We start from the raw sequence: 16,408 nt of genomic DNA on the forward strand, positions 1-16,408 counted from the left end.
TTGGCAAGATATAGTGTTTGGCTTGATTTTATGGAAGCAGTGTAAATACGATTAAAACTTCACAGCTGTTGTTTTTTCATTACTTTTTCCCTGTATTTTTTTGCTTGTCAAACCTGATCCTCCGTTTATTTGGTTTTAATTGGTCTAAAACTTGAAATCATATGATAAAGCTTGGTTTTAATAAAACCAAAATAAAGGAGCTAATTATACGTCATGACCAGTAATTCTCTCATCCTTTGTTAAAATTAATTTATAAAAACTGTGTCTACAAGAAAAAGAAAATAGAAAAGAAGGTGCTTTGTGTCAGTTTAGTATGCATATATTGACATTTGATAAACAAAGTTTTAATAATATTTGATCTATTAAGGTTATAAAAGTAAAAGAATTAAAATTTTCTTCAGTAAAGTGCAAATTATGATCTGGCCTTGGGAAGCCAAAGGGGTTCTGAGCCCTACTCATATTAATTTCTGCTCGTTTTGAGTTTCATTCGGTTATTGATTGTAATTTCTGTTCGTTTCGGGTTTAATTTATTTATCGATGCTGACTTGTGGTAGTTTTACGATTGGTATATTATTTGATTTTATTTTTGCTGACTTTTGGTTTAATGGAGTTTTTTGAACGTTCTTAAGCCGAACTGGCCAGCCATAACAAAAAAAACAACAAAGAGAGGTAAAACTCAATGAAACGACAACAAACGAGACTCTGGCCAGTAGAGAGAAAAGATGAAAGACTAAAACGTCGCGGATATTTCGCCTGTATGTGACCTAGGCGTCCTCAGCACAAGAGAAACAAAGATAAAAAGAAAAATCACTAAGCTAAAAACAAATAACACCACCACACCAATGAGAACTAGCTGCCCTCCGATCACTGTTGAATCTTAAAAAGTGAACTAAATCTTTCAATTTCCAATCAAATTAACCCTCTCTGAAGTTTATACGAGCATCCCTTCCATAAGAACCTTATACTCTTCCGGGGCATAACTTACCACGCCTGCCCCTGGGTGGTTGCGTCGACATCGGAGTTTTATTATCTGACCTTTGAACTATTGCTAACAAAATGGCCGTCTCAAAATTTTTATCTGACGTATTTGTGGAAGAAAGGACTGAAGGGGGGGTAGTTGTATTCCTTCCTCTTTTGACTCTGAAAAAGTGAACTAGAACTTTTGATTTCCATTCAAAGGAGGCCTCTCTGAAGTTTATACGAGCATCCCTTCTATAAGAGCCATATTTTCTCCAAGGCCATAGCTTAAAACGCCTGCCCCCATGCCCTAAGGGGTTGTACAGACCCTGAAGCATTCGTTATATAATCTTTAAACTATTTTTAATCAAATGGCCACCTCAAAATTTTATCGGATGTATTTGTAAAAAAGGGTAGGAGGGCTAGATGCCCTCCGATCGCTTTTGACTCTTAAAAAGGGCACTAGGGCTTCAGATATCCAATCAACAGAGCCCCTTTGAAGTTTATATGAAGATCCCTTCTTTATGAAATAACTCTAGGAAAAAAAGAAAATAAATCATTAATAAGTAATAAAACATTGGAGTCGTATTGCCTTTACTATCTGAGGCAACGCTATAGCGTTGCCTCCGATAGAATTTTTTTTTTTATTATTATTTTCATGGCTCCATCATCAATGATCATTAATGTCCAAATTTTATTTTGAGCTTTGCTATGTTTGTAGTAGCCTACCTTTACTTATTTGAAAGAAAAGGGCATGGGGAGGGGACTAGTTGCCCTCCAATCTTTTTGACTTAATTCACCTGAAAAAGTGAACTGGAAATTTTATTTCCAGTCAAATGAGCCCTCTCTGAAGTTTATACAATCATCCCTTCTATAAAAACCATATTTCCCCCAGGCCATAACTTACAACGCTTACCCCTGTGCCCTGAGGGGCTGTGTCAACCAAAGAGTATTTGTTACATGATCTTTGATCTATTTCTAACAAAATTGTTGCCTCAAAATTTTATCCGATTTATTTTTAGAAAAAAGATCATGGAAGAGGGTGATGTAGTTGCCCTCCGATCACTTTGACTCTTGAAATGGGCACTAGAACTCTTGCTTACCAATCGAAAGTATCCTTTGAAGTTTATACGATGACCATGCGAAGTGCCTCTGGGAAACAGATAAATCATAAATTAAAAAACATTGCCATTAAAATCAAGTAGTTATAGTCATCAAGTCATGGCTAATTATAAAAAAAATCCAAAACAAATAGTCCGATTGAGTGAGAGGCAAATCTGGCATTAACTCCTTTATTATCATTGTATATAAATGATGTTAGTATGTGATTCATTTGTTAATAGATAAGTCTATCTATTATCTTTCCATGTGTCATTCCTAGGGCAGAGGAACTAAGGTAGATAGTCATAGAACCTATAGTTTTCCAAGTGTTTAGTGAAATGGCACGGGTAAACGGCGGGAGTAAGTATGTCTCTTATTGCCAATACTTGTTTTTTAGCTTTTAGAAAGGCACGCCCACCTAGAGTCTCAGGCAGGTTGACCTGAGATTTTTTTTTATTATAATCTTCGTGGTTCCATCAACAATGATCATTAACAATGTCCTAATTTTATTTCGAGTTTTGATTATGTATGATTTAGCCCACCTTCATTTGGTTGTTTAGGCGAAGCTACTTCCTGACAAGCTGTACCCTGCGCAAGATAGTCTTGCCGTGCTGTGTTTTAACGATTTGTCCTTAAAGGCTTTGCTATTGCAGGAATGAGCTTCAATAATGCTTCCGATGGAGGGGAAGATATATATTGGTAAAAGGACGACATAGTTGCCAGATGACCTCGGATCGATTCTTAAGCCTTGGTAACAGTCAGAGGCGCCATTTGGGCTAAATCTTGGGGTGGGCATGGGGCATTTGACAGAACATGAGACTTTTATTATGAATCGAACCTACTTTCAAAGTTTACAATGATAAATAGCAAATAGCGTAATTATGCCAAGGGTCGTCAGGTAATTACGCTCTTTGGCTAATAGGCGTGCAGTTGGTTCAAATCATCTGAATAGAATGGATTATGATGGACATGATGGATAATTATTTGCCGGAAAAGGGCCCCCTTTAAAGTCAGGGGTGGACATTTGCCCACCCCTAACCCCCTCAAATGGCGCCTCTGGTATCAGTGTCTTCAGAAGCTGCTCAATTTTTAATACCTTAGACAGAAACGATGTACGACGTGAATAGAGGTAAGAAGGGCTCATCAGGGAAGAGACTTTTGTATCTCAGGATAACTCATAGCTTCCTGGAACAGGAGGATCTCACTTTGCTGAGATATTCAACCCATGTGAGATAACGGAGATATTTCAATAAACTCAGTTAATGATATTTTAATACAATGAAAAACAACCTCTTTTTGAACCGAGAGCAAGTGATCAGAATCAAAATGATAAGGTACAATCTGTCTTGTTAGAGTTCAACAGTTCGCATTTTTGTATTTTTTGTTTAGCACCCGGAAAAGCTTGGCGGAGGTCTTTGCCACCAAAATATATACGTCTTCTTTTCGTTTAGCTTTATATCAACTGACTGAAAATCATCCTGGTTTCTCGCTTATAGGTTTTTATGTTTTTTTTTATAAAAGTTTACGTTTTTTCTTTTCATTTTGCCCTTTTTTCAACTGACTGAAAATCCTCCCCGTTTCTTCATTTCTTAAATACTTTGATTTCAAAATAGAATATAGTCCCTGTTGATTTTTTAAAGAATAAATTGAATAGAGGAAAAAAAAAACAATATCGAGACTCACTTCTCCTGTGAAGTTAGACGGTGAAATCCATTTCAAAAGAATTTTCTCTTTTCTATTGTTATCAGCGTGTGTTACACTGGTTCTTTTTCCATTCCCACAATTACCATAATGACCCGGTCCTTGATGAATCAAAAATTGCCCAAATGAGCCGTCCACATTCTCTGATTGTGCTTGGACAAAAAATCCTTTAAATGGGACACCATCGGTGGATCTGAGCGTTACTGAAAGAAAAGGATATTGCTGTTTTAATTAAGAATATTAATGGAAAAGATAAAGATACTCGAATGGTATCTCTGTTACATTTGTAATGTACTTTTGCTCAGGGGTTCCAATTCCCAAAATTTGCATTCTCTTAATAATTCTCGAATGATTACGAGTCAAAGGTACACTATTCTTATATTATCGAATTTTGGGTGGGGGTGTTGTTGGGGACATCGAATCAAGAGTATCACTTTGGAGCCTTTAGCCGTGCAGATTGAAACCACTTGTATTAATGCTACCTTACCTTTGTTCTATCTTGGCTTGCTTTCAGGTCACGAAGGAGTAGTTAATTACTTCTTTGATTACTACCGTAAGGATATCATCTCATTGAGGCCTTGGAGAGGGGTCTGGTATGCAGAGGTTTTATTTCATTTTGCTGATCAGTCCATTTGAGGCTTTATTATGGGTCTACGAATACGACAGGATTCCTCTGGTAAGCAAATTGAATGCTGCATTTGTAAATTTGCACACATTGATTCTTAGAGCATGACGGAAATTCTTCCGTCGATGGATACCCTTGACGCCGTTTTGATTCAAATTGACTACTTGTAAATTTTGTCCCGACGCTGTGTAGGACTTTCGGATCATTTGGGACACTCAGGGGAGGTAGGATGCCTTGTGATCTGTTACGGATCTTAATTATAGTATTTTACCGCAGAATTAACGACGAATATACCTTTTTATAACTTTTAAAAACCAATTGTTCTATGTGATCCCTATTTTTTCTTATCTAAAAAAAACATACTAATTTAAAATTTTCAGGCATTCTTCTAGTTTGAATTAAAACATTAAAATTATTGCTCTGCCACCGTAAGTATTTTTGCAGTTTACGTAATAACTTTAGCGATTGTGAATTGAACTTGAATTCTTTTCAACTTTTTGTCATGTCTTGTGCCTATACTTAATAATAATTTATTTCTTACCCACAACAACACTATGAAAGTATTAAAATGTGGAGTACAAACAATTAAATACACACAAAAAAAGCAAAACATACAAAAAATGAAAAGTAATGACAATAGAAATTTTTTACGTTAATACAAAAAATTAAATAAACAAACAAAATAACGAACTATGAAAAAAAAGAACATTAGATACACACAAAAAATGAAATTCAAAAAACACAAAGAGAAAAACAAATACACACAAAGTCAACGAAAAAAACGGATAAGACGTTGGTGAGGGGATAGGCGCGCAGAAGCTGTACTGGAGAGTTGTCTGTGAAGAATCTCCAACTTTAAAGTTATATCAGGAACTGAGAATTTTTTAACAAGAGGCCGGTTTTTTGTCCAAGGTGGAAGATACAGAAAAAATTTGCAAAATTAGAAATAATTTATCCGATTTTTTTTTTAAATTACCATTATTAAGAAGGGGGAAAAGACCTGAAACATAAAGGACAGAATGATCACAGAAAGTAGAAAAAAGTTTAGCTAGCGCACGTCTATTATACTTCCCTCTATTTGAAACACTTTTTGCATAACCAATCTGAATCTTTTTACTTATATCACAAACAGTACGCTGACGTAAGCTCGAAAGATTGTTAGTAATAGAGATACCAAGCCAACGAATACAATCAACAAGAGGGATAGTGAAGTTATTACAGTGAAGGGGAATAGCAGTAATACAGTTATAGGGAAGAAACTCACATTTATCTATATTAATTGAAAGGCCAATATCAGAGAAAGCATCAGAAACTATAGAGACCGTATGGGAAAGACCCTTTTTGGAACGGCTAATCAGAAGCAAGTCGTCAGCATACGCAAGATAAGAAACATCCGCAAGACCAGAAAGGTGTGTACCTGAAATCTTAGCCAGCACACTAGAAATACAGATCTTAAAAAGCGTAGGGGACAGAACACCACCCTGCCTAACACCTCTTCGCATTCTTATAATAGTGTCTGGTGCAGATCCTAATTGAAGAAACGAATTTGAATACCAAAACCTAAGAAGCATTATAATAGAGAGATTGACCCCAGAATTATACAAGGAAAAAATGAGCTGACTATGGACCACACTATCAAACGCTTTCGAAAGATCCAAAGCACAAATATAAAGACCATTTCCCTTAGAAGAATTATCAGCCAATAGAGAAGACAGAATCTTATGCGCATGCTGACAACCCACCCCACTCCGAAAACCAAATTGGTTCTCATCCTCAATAATATTTTTAGTCAAAAATGGAAGGATATACTCAAAAACCTTACTAATATTACAAGATACAGTAATAGGTCGATAGCAAGAACAATCAATCGGTGACTTTCCTCTTTTTAAAATTGACAAAATAGTGCCACGCAGAATTTTTTTTTTTTTTTTTTTAAATAAAGAATGGGAAAATAGTTAGAGTGTTCTCATCACTTTGATTTTCTGTTTAATGTTTTTTTAAACTTGTTGGCTTTCTTTGCGCAAGAAAGGCTTAAAATAACGAAAAAAGATCTAATTTTTCAGAATTTACTGTCTGATGTGACCCAAGAATAAAAGACGTAATAACTATTTGTGAAAATTTGCAGCGAATGGGAAATTCAGCTTAAAATTATTAATACCAAAGAATTTTGCAGAATATTAATACCAAAGAATACTACGCTAGTATATCTCTAACTCTGACTGTCCCTCATTCCTGAGCCCCATCTCCCGAATTCGCTGGATTTTCAAGTATTTCAATCTCTCTAACTCTGACAGTGTCTCATTCCTGGGTGTCTCACTCCTCATCTACATCTTTCAGAATGCCCTGGTTTTCAAGTATTTCAATCAGTCTTTTTGGTTGTCGTTTTACACTAGATAAATCTAGGAGGAATAGCAGCCGCTTTATCCCAACAGAGAACCTTCTTTCACCAATTTCTTCTCTAATTTGGTTACAGTCTTCAAGGCTAAACATCTCACTTCTTTTAAGTACATATACGATTTGATCCACTTTTTCTATATTTGGGACTTTCACAATTGAGACTTTGGGAAATTGAGACTCTTTCACATTTTTGGGACTTTGACAATTAGTGAAAAGATGTTTGATTCCAGATTTGTCCGAATCGGACCATATGCTCCTAGTGCAAATAACCAGCAATTTCCTTCCTTTGGGAGGTTTTTTCCTCAAAAGAATGTTCAGATCAGACAAAATGTCTTCGTCATATTTAGGACCAATGGGACTATAACCTAGAAGTTCTTCAATTTCGTCGATCAAAATACAACTAAATTGAGACCGATAAGCATCATCAAAACACTTTTTGATTGCTCTACGTCTATCATCTTGAATAAGTATACCCATATTTTCTGAAGCGCAGACTTTGATGTAGGAGAAATTCGACGATTTCGCAATATAAGCAGCAAGTGCAGTTTTCCCGGCTTGGGGTTTACCCTCAAGAACAACAATAACAAGACTGCCATGAGACCCATTTTTAACTTGCTTTATTAGATTCTCTCCAGTCTTGATGATAGTTGGTATTTCCTCACACCATTTAATTATACCTCCGTTTTGATACTGATTTATAAGGTGATAGTCGTATCCTAATGCTGGTTTGACATCATGGTCAAGAGCGTTCTTAAAATCATCCATTGTTAAGGAGATGGTATTTACACCATCGTGATCAATTTCAAATTCAACTTCCACTTCCTCTGGTTCAAGAAGTGCGTCAAAGAAATCGTCCCTTGTTAAGGAGACGTTGTCTATATCAGGAATAGTTTCGAATTCATCTTCTTCTTTTGTCGACATTTTTACAGAGCGAAACAATGTCCATGAGAAAGCCGCCTGAACTAGAGCGGCAAGTTCAACCACACTGAAGTTTTTAGTAAGGGAAGCAAGCTCTCCAATATTTACATCTGGATCTAGAATGTGGTTGTTCTTCATTACTTCTGTGTATTCGTTTAAAATTTTAACTCGGCCAGCTTCATCCGGAAAGTCGATTTCTATTTGGACCTTGATTCCAAGCTTTTCTTGAAGTTCATCAACTTGATCTGCTTCCATGTTTTTCAAATCTTCTGGTTCAATGAGAAACTTATGAGAAAAGAAAATTGGTAATGATGTTTTTCTAACAACGATTTCTAAAACATACTAAATTAAAAACATACTAATTTAAAATTTTCAGGTATTCTTCTAGTTTGAATTAAAACATTAAAATTATTGCTCTGCCACCGTAAGTATTTTTGCAGTTTACGTAATAACTTTAGCGATTGTGAATTGAACTTGAATTCTTTTCAAGAATTCAATTTTTTCAACATAAATTTAACAACATCATTGCAATACTGGTGTATGTAAAAATGACGTCACTCACATAAATGGTTTTTTCTAAAATTAAGGCTCTTGACGAAATTTTTTGAACTTTTGACCTATCTAGATCGTTTTTTTTTAGGCCAGAATATCCCAAGATGCCAATTTTCGCGAAAAAAGTATGGAACTATTTTCGAGAAAAATACATACATACGTATATAAATATACAGTTTTTACTCGTTTATAAAGATGGTATATATATATATATATATATATATATATATATATATATATATATATATATATATATATATATATATATATATATATATATATATATATATATATATATATATATATAGGAGAGGTTGTAGGTTCGAACCTTGGCTAGGTAAAAACTACAAAAAAAAACTAAAAAGAAAAAACTAAATAAAAAATTAAAAAAAGAAAAAAACTTAAAAAGGAAAAATGTAAAAAAAATAAAAAGGTAAAAAACTAAAAAGAAAAAAAACTAAAAAAAACCTAAACAGCTAAAAAAAAAGAAAAAACTAAAAAAACTGGGAATTCCACAAATGTTTCAATATATTTTGACAAAAGATTAAGGTAATTCGAAAACCTTAAAACAGATACCCAAAATTTTGAGGTTTATTATCAATAAAAAGAAGAAACTTAAAAAAGAAAAACTAAAAAAGAAAAAAAACTGAAATGAAACTGTATCTATATATCTATATAAATGACGACCAGGACACTCTAAGAGAAATTACAGACTGGGATACCGGGACACAAATGACGACCGGGACACAGGGAATATAAATGACGACCTGGACACAGGGACACAACTCCAACGGGGACGCCGGGGGCACAGGGGGATATATAGATGACGACGGGGACACAGGGAATGTTCGATTAGCAATCACCATCAACAAAGCTCAAGGGCAATCGTTAGAAAAATGCGGTATAGATATGAATACGAATTGTTTTCCCATGGACAATTATTATGTTGCATGTTCAAGAGTTGGTAAACCTGACAATCTATTTATATGGACAGACAATAGGACAGCGAAGAATGTTGTATATTCGCAAGTTTTACGTAGTTAAATATATATCTATATATATAAAAATAAGTTGTCTGTGTGTGGATCTGTGGATCAGGTGACGTCATGTTTGTCCGCATATGACGTCTGAATTATTTCACACTAATACAAAAGAAGAAAAAAACTAAAAAAGGTAAAAACTACAAAAAAAACTAAAAAGAAAAAAAACTAAAAAAGCTAAAAAACTAAAAAAAACTAAAAAAAGGTAAAAATCTAATAACTAAAAAAAAACTGAAAAAAATAAAAAAAGGCAAAAACTACAAAAAAACTAAAAACTAATAAAAAAATAAAAAAGCTAAAAAACTAAAAAAACTAAAAAAACTAAAAAAAGGTAAAAAACTAAAAAAAACTAAAAACTAAAAAAGAAAAAAACTAAAAAAAGGAAAAAACTGAAAAATAAAAGAGAAAAAGAAAACTAAAAAAATATGAATAAATATATATAAAAATAAGTTGTTTGTGGGTTATGTCTGTCTGTCTGTCTGTCGAGTGACGTCGTGTTTGTCCGCATATGACGTCTGAATTATTTCACACTAATACAAAAGAAGAAAAAAAACTAAAAAAGGTAAAAACTACAAAAAAAACTAAAAAGAAAAAAAACTAAAAAAGCTAAAAAACTAAAAAAAACTAAAAAAGGTAAAAAACTAAAAACTAAAAAAAAACTGAAAAAACTAAAAAAAGGCAAAAACTAAAAAAACAAACTAAAAACTAATAAAAAAACTAAAAAAGCTAAAAAGCTAAAAAAACTAAAAAAAACTAAAAAAAGGTAAAAAACAAAAAAAAAACTAAAAACTAAAAAAGAAAAAACTAAAAAAAAGGAAAAAACTGAAAAATAAGAGAAAAAGAAAACTAAAAAAATATTAATAAATATAAAAAATATAAATGTAAATATAATATAAATTAGCAATCAACAAAGCACCGAGACACAAATGACGACCGGGACACAGGGAGTATAAATGACGACCAGGACATAAGTAAAAAAAAAAACTAAAAAAACTAAAAAAATGGTAAAAACTACAAAAAAACTAAAAACTAATAAAAAAAACTAAAAAATCTAAAAATCTAAATAAACTAAAAAAGAAAAAAAAGAAAAAAGGAAAAAAATAAAGGAGAAAAACAAAACTAAAAAACGAATGTATATACAGACCGGGACACCGGGATACAAATGACGACCGGGACACAGGGAATATAAATGACGACCGGGACACAGGGACACAACTACAATGGGGACGCCGGGGGGCACAGGGGGATATAAATGACGACCGGGACACCGGGACACCGGGACACAAGGAATATAAATGACGCCCGGGACACTCAAAGAGAAATCACAGACTGGAACACCGGGACACAAATGACGACCGGGACACAGGGAATATAAATGACGACCGGGACACAGGGACATAACTACAAAGGGGACGCCGGGGTGCACAGGGGGATATATAAATGACAATGGCGACTCAGGGAATGGTCGATTAGCAATCACCATCAACAAAGCTCAAGGGCAATCATTAGAATCATGAGGTATAGATCTGAATACGGATTGTTTTCCCATGGACCATTATATGTTGCATGTTCAAGAGTCGGTAAACCTGAAAATCTATTTATATGCACAGACAATGGGACAGCAAAGAATGTTGTATATTCGCAAGTTTTACGTAGTTAAAAACATATATATATATATATATATATATATATATATATATATATATATATATATATATATATATATATATATATATATATATCTATCTATATTCACAGGTGGGACATAGGGACACAACTACAATGGCGCGTAACTAATATGGCGTGTAACGACTTACGCGCTCGGGGGGGCTTGGGGGGGGCGCGAAGCGCCCCCACCAACTAGGTGTTGGGTTGGCGCGAAGCGCCACCCCAACAGCTAGTATATATATAAAAATAAGTTGTCTGTCTGTCTTTCTGTGGATCAGGTGACGTCATGTTTCTGTGTTGACTGACGTCATGAAATTAGTTGTCGTCATTTTTCGTTTGACGGTGACGCTTAAATACCTGATAAAAATGTCGATAAGGGGTTACATGATATTATTGTAAAAAATATGATACATGGACCTTGCGGTGCACTGAACGAAAATTCACCATGCATGGCCAAAGGAAGGTGCACAAAACAATATCCTCGACTTTTAGTGTCAAACACAATTACTGGCAATGATGGTTACCCACAATATAGAAGAAGATCTACTGAAGATGGCGGTAAAACAGCAACAATAAAGAAGCGTAACGGTACCACCATCGAAGTAGATAACCAGTGGGTTGTTCCATATTCCCCATTGTTATCAAAAACATTTAATGCACACATAAACGTTGAATACTGTAACTCCGTAAAGGCAATCAAATACATATGTAAATACGTCAACAAAGGCAGTGACATGGCAGTTTTTGGCTTGCAGCCCGAAATCAAAGATTTCGATGAAATCGTACAATATCAGGCTGGAAGATACATAAGCAGTAATGAAGCTGTTTGGCGAATTCTTTCATTTCCGATACATGAACGTAGTCCAGCTGTTGTTCACTTAGCGGTACATTTACAGAATGGTCAACGTGTTTATTTCACGGAAACCAACGTGCAACAAAGAGTCCTGAATCCGCCGGATACAACATTAACAGCTTTTTTTTCGCTTTGCAAAAATGATTCTTTTGCAAAAAAAACTGCTGTATACTGAAGTGCCTTCGTATTACACGTGGAATACTAAAAATAAAGTATTTGAACGTCGAAAACAGGGTAAGTCAGTCGACGGCCAACCTACCATCTTCAAAGATACCACGATAGGAAGACTCTACACCGTTCACCCCAATCAACATGAATGCTTCTTTCTACGCCTGCTTTTGGTGAATGTATCCGGTCCGACATCCTTTGAGTATTTGAGGACTGTAAATGGTACTATACATGACACTTACCGTAGTGCATGCCAAGCTCTGAATTTATTGGAGATAACAACGTTGGAGAAATTTTCTTTTTGGATGCGCCAGGAGGTACTGGTAAAACGTTTGTGATAAAACTGATTCTGGCATCAATTCGATCAAAAAATGATATAGTGTTGGCAATTGCGTCGTCCGGAATAGCCGCAACATTGCTGCCTGGTGGAAGAACTGCTCATTCCGCTTTGAAATTGCTTCTGAACTTGCATTCTACAGAAACTCCCACGTGCAATATTTCCAAATCTTCTGGGATGGGTAAAGTATTGCAGCAATGCAAACTTATTATTTGGGATGAGTGCACAATGGCACACAAAAAATCGCTCGAGGCTCTGGATCAATGCTTGAAAGATTTGCGAGGGAAGTCGAAACCCTTTGGCAGCACATTAATATTGCTTGCGGGAGATTTCAGGCAAACATTACCTATAATACCTAGATCAACTCCTGCAGACGAAATGAATGCTTGCCTGAAAAATTCTAATTTATGGGCACACGTAAAGATATTAAAATTAACTACAAATATGCGTGTCCGATTGCAAAACGATGACTCTGGTCAAACATTTTCAGATCAATTGCTGGCAATGGGAAACGGAAAGCTCCCAGTAGACTCAATTTCAGGACGTATACAACTACCTGCTGATTTCTGTAATTTAGTGACGTCCAAAAATGAATTGATTGAAAAAGTATTTCCGAATATTCTAAAAAATTATAAAAATAATAAATGGCTAAGTGAAAGAGCGATTCTCGCACCCAAAAATATAGACGTCCACGAAATCAACAATATTGTTTTGACCAAGATTCGAGACCAGGCAGTCCTTTACAAGTCAGTCGACACAGTTTTGGAACCAAATGAAGCGGTTAATTATCCATCTGAATTTTTAAATTCCATAGATCTTTCAGGGTTTCCACCACACGTGCTACAACTAAAAATAGGCGTACCAATAATTCCCCCTCGCATGGATCTACCACTGCTATTGAGCCACGTTCTCTTTAGTAGCAGTCTGTTACCATGAACTATCTGATGACTGCCATATTTACATAGAACCTTAAATGCTAAATAGAGATAAAATCATCAGATATTTGGTCTATTATCACATAAAATAAAGCAATAAAAATCACTTCAAAGTATTTTGTTTTTGGGGTTCCGGAAACAAAGTAGCAGTGAGCGATTCAAAAACGATAAACAGCTTGAAAAAGTAGAAGAGTGTGACAAATTGTCTGATAATCGTAGCTTCTTCTTTGGCAGTTGCATCAGCCTTGACATAAGACAACATTTTTGCCATTCCTTTATTCACAATAAGGGAGGATGAATCTCCATCCAATTGTTTTACTCCCATTTTGGTTTGCAAAATGGAGTTTTCAATATCATACGTTCGCCAGCGTACCATAGTATAAAGGTACAAAACAGTATTAAAATTGTGGAACGAACAATGAGCCTTCCACTTTTTCTATTTTTGGGTAGATAAAGGGAAAAGAAAGAAATTCTGGGAGTTTTTGGGGATTCGGGGAACGTCAATTTTTTTCGGGGATTTTTCTAGATTTTCGGGGAAATCCCCGAAAATTTGGGAAAGTGGAAGCACTGTCGGCATTGTTGATCAAAAATCGTCTAATCAGATTTTCTTATCAGTAATTGTTTATCAAACAAAAAGTTTTATTTTTGTTAGAAAAAAAAATTAAATTCATTCTCAAAAGGCTTTCATACTTAGTTAGGCATTATATTAGTTTTATTAGAATTGTTACCTTTACTGATTTAATCTTCACGGCTTATGCAGCATTCCCATATTTAATCAAATTCCGGATTTTCAAGTTTTATACAAACAGATTGTCCAATGCCTTATGGAGGGGAAAGAAATAGATAATTGAAAGAAAGTGTCATCTTATGTCTTATTTTAAATAATATGTAAATCCAGTAATAAATATAACAGCCTTGAGGCAGCATAATTAATTCTTCTTGATACTAATATTTATTATATAATTATAACTATTATAAGTAATTATTATTACTCATATAGTCAATAACTATTAAGTAATTATTATGATAATAATTACTTGATAATAACGATGATTACTGAGGAATGGGCTCGTAATTTTAAAAGGCTTTTAGTCAACTTAGCAGGAAGGCAACCAGTGACGTAGTTTCGTCAAAATCCTGGGGGAGGGGAGGGGACAAAATTGGAACCAATTTTACCAAGTCAAGTGAAAATGACAGTGAAAACTGAAAATGACAGTGAAAACTGAAAATGAGTCATATATTACCATAAAGGCAAAAATATTAAAAAGATAAATGACTTGTTTCTCTGGATACTTGAATTACGCACGCTTATCTTAATTTTTTGTTTCAGAAACGAAATTTCAGCCGGGGAAGACCTGAAGTCAGGAGGTTTGCATAATTGGTTCCGGAGGGGACTGTTACCCCCCACCCTCTGCCCCATTGCAAATTATGCCCCTGAAGGCAAAATTTTGTAAAGAACATTACAGAACATCAATATACATAAAAAAAAGAAGATGAGAGCCAATTTAATCCTGTTCACTAGCTGCTGCATCGAGAAGGAAAAACCTGGACAAATCTTTTATTTAAATAGAGATAATAAATAGCATTTTCTGCAGTAAAATGTCTAGTCTTCCACAGTAACAGGATTTGATGGCAGATCAACCCAGAAGTGGCTGAAATCACGGACAACTGTTGCTTTAAATTTAACCTGCAATAAAAATGTCCTGTTACCACTGTTGCAAATTCAAAAACAGATTCTTAATATAAGTAAAGTTAAGGTCTCGTTCAAATACTGATCTATTTAATTTACTAGAGTAGAAAAACAGTCTTCCTTTCTCCTTTCTCCTTTTTTCATGGTGTGAAATTGTTTCTGTGTTTGTGTTGTTGCACTGGTGATTTTTTTTTTTTTTTTTTGAATAAGCATTACGACAATTAAATTTGAATACTGTCCTAGGAAACAGGTATTTAGTGAGATTGGCATTCGCTTGTTTTTGCTTTTACAGAATTGATTATTGAAAATAATTTATCAGAACTGATTATTAAAAATATATTTTTTTTTAGTCATGCCTGTATGCCAAACACTGTCGAAAGCCCCCTTATGTCAAAAAATAAACCTAAAGTATACAAATCTCTCTTCTTATTATTCTTAACTAAGGTTATTATATTATATACTGTATCTATTGTGATTTTACCATTATAAAAACCAAATTGCCGAAGAGAAATCCACTCACTCACTATTGAATTTATGCATAATTACCCGTTCGAAAATTTCACCCAAGCTAGACATATTTACTATTTATTATTATATTTTATAGTTTATATTTTTTATGCTTGGTTTTATGGTGTGTGTTTGTTTCTGTGTTTGTGTTGTAGCACTGGTGATTTCTTCTTTTTTTTCAATAAGCACTGCGACAATTCAATTAGAATACTGTCCTAGAAAACAGGTATTTAGCGAGATTGGCATTCGCTTGTTTTTGATTTTACAGATCCGATTATTCAGGTCGGAAACATACTTGGTCTTTTTTGCCGATCGAATTTTTTGACCGTTTCCGCTCTAAAGTTTTGTAGCGTTTTCCCTTGGGTCCCATTGATGCGACTTTTTTTTAACACAAAATGGCTCATGGATATCAGATACAGAAAAATTGTAAAATGTTCACTGCAGCCTTTTAATTGCAAATAACATTCTGGGTTATTTAAACAGCAGATGCATAGGAATAGACTAAATCAAGTTCTAGATGCCAAGAATAATGTTCAAAGTGCTAACCTGTTTTAGCCTAGGCTAGCTTTGCCTAATTAAAAATATAATTTTTACCTTGTATGTTCATTGCCTTTGAAATATCCCCCTAGGTGTTTACGATTAGAATCTTGGATTAAAAGAACATAAAAAATTCTGAAATTTTTTTTATTAGTTTCTCAGTTTCTTGCATTTTGTGGTTCTATAACCCTTCTTTCAATTCGTAAATCGTAGTAGTGGGAACCCAGGGTTACACACTGAACGGTTAACATTCTACCAACGTCACATAAGCCAATCAGAGGTCTAACCCCGTGGAGCACGAGTATTTTTCATTCATAGTATTATGTATAAGATGAATAGAGAACAACTTCTTCCATGAACTGTAATTCGTCGATGATTGAAAAAAAGGCGAAAAAATCGACTTTGAAGGTTCATCCGATGAA

The 16,408-nt window shown here is 34.4% G+C and overlaps 1 protein-coding gene and 1 long non-coding RNA gene across 3 annotated transcripts in view; one reads left to right on the forward strand and one right to left on the reverse strand.

The window, feature by feature from the left end:
* Positions 1-3,515: 3,515 nt before the first annotated feature.
* On the forward strand, positions 3,516-14,852 carry LOC136027896 (uncharacterized). Its single transcript, XR_010617687.1, has 2 exons — positions 3,516-4,435; positions 14,583-14,852. It is a non-coding gene; the product is annotated as an uncharacterized LOC136027896 (long non-coding RNA).
* LOC136027892 (putative defense protein 3) overlaps positions 14,781-16,408 on the reverse strand; it is a 90,308-nt gene continuing 88,680 nt past the window's right edge. The window contains exon 3 of one of the 2 annotated variants that reach the window (XM_065705322.1): positions 14,781-14,939. In XM_065705322.1, coding sequence (XP_065561394.1) covers positions 14,856-14,939 — 84 coding nt within the window. In that variant the 3' untranslated portion in view covers positions 14,781-14,855. The remainder of the gene's footprint in view (positions 14,940-16,408) is intronic. The other variant, XM_065705321.1, reaches the window with a different exon arrangement.

The sequence above is a fragment of the Artemia franciscana genome, chromosome 6, assembly GCF_032884065.1.
Source record: "Artemia franciscana chromosome 6, ASM3288406v1, whole genome shotgun sequence".
Lineage (NCBI taxonomy): Eukaryota > Metazoa > Arthropoda > Branchiopoda > Anostraca > Artemiidae > Artemia > Artemia franciscana.